General features: G+C 34.1%; 1 protein-coding gene across 1 annotated transcript; it reads right to left on the bottom strand.

The window, feature by feature from the left end:
* Nucleotides 1–217: 217 nt before the first annotated feature.
* LOC133036062 (uncharacterized) lies at nt 218–7,249 on the bottom strand. Its single transcript, XM_061112531.1, has 8 exons — nt 6,950–7,249; nt 6,599–6,829; nt 5,896–6,194; nt 5,641–5,814; nt 5,452–5,556; nt 5,279–5,381; nt 5,045–5,110; nt 218–667 (listed from the first exon to the last, which is right to left on the bottom strand). Exons 1-8 carry the CDS (start codon nt 7,247–7,249, stop codon nt 218–220), a joined length of 1,728 nt encoding a protein of 575 aa, XP_060968514.1.
* Nucleotides 7,250–8,370: the final 1,121 nt, after the last annotated feature.

Genomic DNA, 8,370 nt, shown 5'->3' with positions numbered 1-8,370 from the left:
TCTTTTGGAAGGAGAAAGGCGTCCTACACCCTTCATCTGATAAACGGCGTTCATTGATCTCAGCAGGTACCCCCTGTTGACCTTGGCGGTTGACAGAGATTACGATCGGAGGCCTAATCGGAGTGCCTCCTACTAATTCCCTCATTTCAAGAGGGTTTGGTGAAGGTGAAGTGTTTGTCCCCCTCCTCCCTTTTGTTGCCTTCCTACCTCTCCGAGGTTAAGAAGTCGATGTTGCCTCAGTTTCCTCCGCAGAGGTAACCATCACTGAGACGGTAGTGGGCAAGAAAATAGGAATAGAACCAATCAAGATACGCTCCCATTCCTGGATCATTACGGGGGAGCCAGTCTTAGTTGGCCTCCCTTCTGTCTTGGCAACCTTTGCTGCAAACCTTTTCACTGCCCGGGCATGCCTCTTTTTAAATCCCTTTGCTGCTGTGCCTCTTAAGGCCTGTGCATTCTTAGTGATGTTTTTCACACCTTTCCCTCTGCCAGCCTTTTTAGCTGGTGTAGATGTCTTCACATTCTTTATTGGTTCAGGCACCCTGCATGAAATGGGTGCTTGATCAATAGAGAATGCTGCCAAAAAGTGGCTCTTTTTCCCTCCTTGGGCAGAAGAGGTTGTGGGTAACTTGTGGAAGTAAACTGTGACTTGTGGTGCCATTTTTTCCTGAAAACAGTAAAGATAATTAGCACCATAAAGTTAAAGTTGAATAATAGTCCTCATATTTGGAGATGAAAAGGAGAATGGGTCCCACTGGGCGTGCCAAAAATTATGTTAAGCAAAAATTTCACATTTAACATATTAAAATAAATGCAAAACACAATTTCACCTATGCTGAATTTATAGCATAAGAGTTTATTAATTTAAGTTCGACCCATCCAAGATTATAAGAATAATCTCTTAATTACAATCCTTTTATTTAAAGGAAATACCCTTTGATTCCAATTACAATGACATTAAATAATTAAAATAAATTTGGGAAATTTGGGGTAAATTTGGAATTGCGGCTGAACTCAGTCAATTTAATTAACCGAGCTGCCTATACATACCTTCTTTGTGAAGGATCAAGCCACTTGTAGTTCAGAATGCGGTATTTTAGAATTTGGATATAAGGATTCCGGTAGATGACCATTTTCAGGAATCCTTTGCTATTTTAAAAATTTGGAAAAATTCCTAGGTGGATGACCTTTAAGGGAATTTTAGGATTTGTATTTTTATACCATTTTTGCGGTATTGGCGAGGCGACTGCACTTAGTCTTAGCCACTAAGTTGTCTACGTATCCTTTTATAGGAATCAAGTCAAACGTAGTTCCGATTTTTTTAAAATTTTTTATGAGGTGAATGACCTCTTTTACTTTGGAATGCCATTTAATTTGTCATGGCTTTGAATTTTAGTGCACTTTTTAATTTTTAGGTAAAATTACCATTTTTGAGATTTTTTGAGGTTAATGACCTCTTTAAAATTTGGTGAGGTGAATGACCTCTTTAATATTCCAAGATTGATTTTAGTGAGCTCATTTGGAATTTTGTGCCATTTTGTATGGCTTTTGAATTTTACTACTTTTTTTGTGATAAAATTGAGTTTTCAAATCTTTTTATTATTTTTTTGTTTATAAATAAAAAGATTATTTGACTGATATTTTAATTAATCTAATATAATTTCCAAAATTTATAAGGAAATAATTAAATTAATTATTACATAATACTTAGTTATCATTTTTTAATTCAATTTCAATTTTAAATTGAATCAAATATAAGATATAATTTACTGTTTAGATTTTATTCGTTTATAAATATCTGATGGTGCTCAAAGAAGCATGTTTCCCAACTAACTTAGAAAGTTGAGTTTCTCCAGGCACACTTTGAGTCATCTTCCATTCATCGTTATTGAACTTTAAATTTGAAAATTCAACATACTCTGCCACGATTCAAATTCGAGAACTGGAAGTCTTTTTCTCTTTTTTTCATGTCAAGCCAATTAATGTATATACATATATATACACTTTCCTTTTATTAACCATAAAGACGAATTCTCTTCTCCTCATGCAATTTTGAAACGTGGCACTCTTTTGTGTCTTTAGAGATTTGATTTGATGATAGTGTTCATTCACTATCTTTTGCCCAGGTGAGGAATGGCATTAATAAATATACATCACTCATACGTAAAATAATTTTTACCTTATATGTACACATATATACATATATATGCATGAATTAATGTTGTGATTGAATATTTATAAGCCAGGATTGAACATATATATATATACTTTTTTCAACAGTCAATATATATAATATGTATAGGCATATTAAATCAACTAAGTCGATTTTTTTGTTTTCCTTTCAGCATGATTGTTCAATATGGGCATTTAATTTTTTCTTTTTGCACTGAACTTTGACAGGACTATCGCAAGTTGAACCCACTCGAGTGTATATACAGATATATATCAATCGATATAGGTCAAAGTGTTGTCTTCTTTTCGAAGGTATTTTATACTTAACCCTTTTTTTAGCATACTCGTTTTTAATAAATCGGGCAGCATAACAATATCAATTTTTTTTTAAGATTTTATATACTTTCCATGGTTATATCTCACTTTTGAAGATCTTTTGTGGCTAAAACAAAGCCTAGATCAAAGTGGACCATGAAAAATATAAGAAAAATATTGGTTCAATTTTAGCAGTATAACAGTGTATAAAAAATGATAATTTCTGTTTTATCTCTTGGCTATATCTCACTTTTGAAAATCTTTTGTGGCTCAAAAGCCTAGATCAAAGTGGACCAAAGATAAAAGAGAAAAATTCATTAGAGCAAAGAAAGATTTAAAGTGAAGAGTAAGGAATAAAGAATTTTACCTATCACTTACTGTGTAGAAACTCTTGAAGATGAAAATTTTATGCACAAAGCCTTCTCTCTTTCTTATTTTCTCTCTTATTTCACTCTTACGTTTACTTCTGAAACTGCCCAATAAAAATAATAATGAAAACCCTATTATGCTGCCTCTCTTCCCTTTTATAGAGACCCTTTTTTTTATTTTTTTATTATTTTTATTTTTTTTACTAACCACCCACTCAACGTATAAGTGGTGAGAGTGGAGAAAATATCTCCTATTTTCACTCTCATCTTGACTGACCATTTTTATCATACTATTATTATTATTTTTTTTCATTATTATTATCATTTTTTTATTTTATTCCTTTACATTTTGAATGGCTTATAAAGGAGGTAATTTATAATAATAATAATAATCATAACTTTTTTTTTTTTTCGTTCAACAGTAAGTATATGTTACAGAGTGCATTGGTATAGTGATTATTGTCGTTGTGAGTACGATACAGTGATACCAACACGGGCACGGGAAAGTGCTAAGGTGTGTGGTATATCACTCAGTGGTACTCAAGGTACGGAGTAAACCCTACCAACACTCGTAGAGTGAGGTACGATGTGTATGTGGTATAGTGGTTGTACCCTAATGTTGAACGTTCATACTCATCTGTTAAGCTTTGTAAATAGGTGTATGGGGGCCTATTTATAGATCGAAAATTATATGATATGTTATATGCATTTCTTACTGAGTCTGTTGACTCACAGTTTTTGCTTCCATGTGTAGGTAAAGCAAAGGCGAAGGCTGAACAGGAGTGAACCTGAGCTCGGGTGAGATTGTACATGTCAAGCAGCGCGACCTGGAATGTTCGATCTAGGGACATCTGGGAGTTGTATTTTGATAGTCGCTGTGCGACCTGTAAATTTGTGTATTTTGGAATATTAATTTTAAAAAGTTTGAAAACGGGATCCCGACACTTGTAAATATTTTATTATATTACAAAGTTTAATATTTAATGCAAAAGTTTTAATTTGACACGTTTTTCAGAGAAAATTCTTTGATTAGCAAATATTGCACTATAATTGAAAAAGCACTGTAGCGTGCCTTAGCATTAGGGCGTTACACTATATATCCAAGCTTCCAATAAGCAGATCAAAAATTTATATCTTAAAATCACGGACTTATTAATTCTTCATTGAATCCACGCATAGAACTTAGAATTACACTCTCAGTATATATAGAACACTCTATATGTTCCACCATATAGACATGTCATTAGTTATCGATTGTTATAATCCTAGTTTGATCAATGATCCTCTATATAGATGATCTACACTGTAAAGGGATTAGATTACCGAAACACCCTACAATGTATTTTATCCTTAAAACACTTAACCCTGTATAAATGATATTTCAGCTAAGTGAAATGAGTACTCCACCATTTATTTTCGTTTGGTGAAGCTCGAAGGAAATCATCCTTTACTTTCTATTTGTCATATAGAAGCTATAGATTCCATATTTAAGTTAGTGCCCCCACTCAATTCACTACTACAAAAAGGGGTATTTTCGTCGTTTTATAAGTGACATATAAAGATTTTGCGTCAGTCTACAGAACCGACGTGTAATCCGTAGACGTAAATAGTGTTTTATTTGCGTCGTTTTTAAAAAGATGCAAAATACAATTTTCGTCATTTGAAAACCGACGCTAAAAAATTACTTTTCTATTTTATTTTAAGCGTCGGTTAAAAAGTGACGCTAAATGTGTCATGGCATTTTAAAATTGTCACAAAAAACTTATTCCGTCAGTTTAAAAATGTCATATCTATTACGAAAAAACTTTTTTTTTTACCTATTGCGTCACTTATAAAATGAAGCACAAATATAAGTAAGGGAAAATTGCAAACTTTTCATGCAATTTTCCCCACCTGCATTATCAAATTTTAGAATAACTCTATATAATAGTAAATACATAATACAAAAAAAAATTAAAATAACATTTTTGAAACTTATATTAAATTAGTAATCGATTCTATTAACTAATCACACAATACCAAAATTGTTAATAAAATCGATTCTAAAACTTAAATTCCATGTATATCGTAAACTAAATATAAACTAATAATATATGCAAAAGATAACAATAATCATAAAACTTGTTACTCGTGTATTATATCAAAAGTGTAGTAACCTTAAGTACTTAATCTATAATCAATGGCTTCACAAATTCGGCCAACTCATCCCGTACGGCATTGATCTCCTCGTTACTATAGGGAGCGTCTAACTTGAACTGTAAAATAAAAGATCAAAAAACATTAATCAACATATTAAAAGTATATATAATTAAAATACAAACTAAATAGAGAAGAGTAGTTATTCATGTTTACATTATTTTTCAAAAAACTTGCAGGATTAACAACCGTCATGAAACTCTGAATAATCTTCATAACATAATAACCACATTGTATTCCATCAGAATTTGCTTGTCGACACGTGTATTGGTTGATTTTCTTGGACCCTTGTTTCGTATATTTTTTTCGATCCTGTACATGTCCACAGCACTAAACAAAAAAGAAATTAATTAATGAATTGATTTGTAACATAATCTAAATTTAAAAAATTATAACTTACTTTTGGATACATTTCATAATATCAGTTCGGATAAAGTCATTCGTCGAGTCAAGATATGCAACACTTTGAGTATTGGCATGAATCATAATTGTCAACCAGTGATCACTACAGAACAAAACATGTTAATTCAGTCAACTCACTAATCGATCCATTAGTTTGTTACATTTATTAATATAAAAACATACTTACCCTGAATTCCACGGACATATCAACCATTGTTCAAGTTGCATACCCATCATTCGCTGACATAGATTCTCTGAACGTTGTTTGAGTTTACCAGCTTCAGTTGATACTGAAGCAGGATTATTAAATGCATATGTATTCCTCAACCCACCAAGATTAAGTGTGTGTTCTTGCAAATAACTAAATTAAAACAGATTATTAATAAACAGTTGTATATATAATTTTTAACTTAGATATTAACTTAGTTATTAACTATTATACCTGCACCAAAGAGACATAACAGTATTTCCAATCATATGGAGCTCGCACACATCTTCCACCTCGTCAGCGCTGATCCAACACTCTTGGCCTTCTCCTCCGAACACTTCCGGTTTAATATAGTATCTCTTTGATTTCTTAGCAGGCCAATTCTTCACAATCTCTGAAAGTGCAGACAATAATTGTGTCTTTGCAGGGGGAATGTACCGTTTGACAGACTGTTTATTAGGCCCCTTTGGGTTTATCGGTGGCTGAGTCGGTTGAGCCAAATGATCTCTTGAAACTTTCTTCTTTCCTTTCATCTACATCAAACAATTAATTACAATTTCAAAATATAATAATATTGACAGCCTAAGATGCAATTTTAAGGTTTTTGTAAGAAATTATTAGCATCCAAGAGTTTAGAAAATATAAAGTCATAAGTCATAATAGATTTGTTTTCTCCCGAGGTTAAAGTCTTAAAATACTTACAAAACTAGCTTTGAATATATCATGGCCACAAAATTTTCACCAATAATGCATTCCCATCCCACTAGACACTATCATTAGCTTCTTTAAAAAGAAAGTATCACCAAATAACTATTTGAGTTCAACCTACTCATTATTCAAGAAAATATACTTGAAAAGGAAAAAAATGATGTACCTTCGCTAAATCATCTGGATGTATGTTGATTAGGTTCTTTGGCTAAGCTACAAAATTTTTTACAGCTAAACCAACTGTGTCGAAGCCTTCATGTTCTATAGGGCATGGTAGAATGGCATTTTCTTCAACCACCTTCTCAATAAAGACACGTTTGAAATCATCAAACTTCTTTTTAACTCCATGTATTATAATATTGCCTTCTTTGTCTGCCTTTTCAAGTTTCACATAACCTGATGCAACTAAGACCGGATCTTTTTCTTTGGGATCAATCACGTACATATCACACCTCAATCTCTTCATTTGCAAACAAAACAAGAGACAAACAAAATTTATTTTAAAAAGAACTTAAATAATTATGATATAAAAATTAAACATGCATAATGAAAATTATTTTAAAAAGCAAGTAAATAATACATTATCAGAAGTAACCGGAGATGGTGCTGCTGGAGCAGCTGCACAAGGTGTGGCTGGTGGGGCAACAAGTGGAGGTGTTGGAATAGTGGCCTTGGGAGCTGGTGGAGCAGAGGCCTTGGGAGCTGGTGGAGCAGAGGCCTTGGGAGCTGGTGGAGCAGAGGCCCTGGCATTTGGTGTAGTAGAGGCCCAGCCAGTTGGTGGAGCAGAGGTCCTGGCAGTAGGTGTTGCTCCTAGAACTGAGGTAACGACGGCAAAAAGCTGGTTCGTTGGATGCTCCCCCAACACCTGAACCAGATGCATGTGAGGTGCCCGCAACACCACTTTGGCTTTGGACTATTTGGAGGAGTTTATTTAATAATTCGTCTTGTCTACGACGATGTTCCTCTGACTCTTCAAGTCGCTTCTCCACCTCACTCATACGATCATTGTCATCGACTCTCTTTATTTTAGGACGCTGTGTTTTGAAAAACTGTGTCTGTGTGACACCACCCCCCATTCCTCTAACACGTCCTCCATGCTCTTCTGTTCCCAAGGCTAGAGTGAGTATGTCTTTTGAGCCTTCTACTAATATTGTCCCCTCCTCAACTTGCTTTCGTATCTCAGCCTACATTCAAGAAAGTAAAATTTGTAAGAATTTGAACAACATAAAAGTGTTTAAGTATTTGATCAAGCACATATATGATAAATGGAACTTACAATCCGGTCAGCGACCTCCTGAGCAGGGCCATCGAGCTCACCGTTTTTGTTTTTGTGTATTCTAATCCACAAGTCTGCCCTGTCATATATAGTAAGGCTTGGTGGCCCAACTCTTTCTCCAACTTTTCTTCAACTTTCTTAACACCACCTCGGCCCGCATGGTGATTGTATGTATTTTGACTCCTGATATCTTGCATTTTCTTTCTCTTTTTGGCCCAATCAGGACTACATCTTTTGGCAACAAATTCTTTCCAGACTTCGGGCTTGTAACATGAAGCATAAGCATTTGGAGGAGGATCGAGCGTTGCTGGAACTTTATCTTTGTATTTGAAAATTAGGTTCCTTGTTAGGAATGCTTTCCAGTCTTTCCATCTTCGTCCAGTAGTTTTTAAGGTAGAATGCTTAGCTTCTGGGCCTAACTTGAACATTGACTGCAAAAATTAGCAATAATAGTTAGAATGGGCAAAAAATATTCAACTACATATGCAAATTAATCTTAGCTATTAGCATTACCTTGATGTACTCCCATAATAGATTTTTAAATTCCATTGGAACTTTTCTCCAATCATTGTATGACAGTGGAAGATTTCGTCTTGCATACAAGCCAATCTGGCTAACCAGTTCATTTGCAGTGTCCCCAATGCACTGGCCCCATTGGTTGTACTCGACTTCGAGAAGTATTCCTTCACTCCTATTCTTTATATGCTTCAGACCCTTATATGCCC

The sequence above is a fragment of the Cannabis sativa genome, chromosome 3, assembly GCF_029168945.1.
Source record: "Cannabis sativa cultivar Pink pepper isolate KNU-18-1 chromosome 3, ASM2916894v1, whole genome shotgun sequence".
In the NCBI taxonomy this organism is placed as follows: domain Eukaryota; kingdom Viridiplantae; phylum Streptophyta; class Magnoliopsida; order Rosales; family Cannabaceae; genus Cannabis; species Cannabis sativa.
Note: the sequence above shows the minus strand (reverse complement) of the source record. Positions and strands in the feature narration are given on the sequence as shown.

Coding starts and splice junctions, on each gene's coding strand:
- LOC133036062 (XM_061112531.1), bottom strand. CDS start 7,249: ATGCATCTGGTTCAGGTGTTGGGGGAGCATCCAACGAACCAGCTTTTT. Junction 5,557..5,640: donor ATATGTCCGTGGAATTCAGG/GTAAGTATGTTT, acceptor TTTGTTCTGTAG/TGATCACTGGTTGACAATTA. Junction 668..5,044: donor GGGATGAGTTGGCCGAATTT/GTGAAGCCATTG, acceptor TACTGTTTTCAG/GAAAAAATGGCACCACAAGT.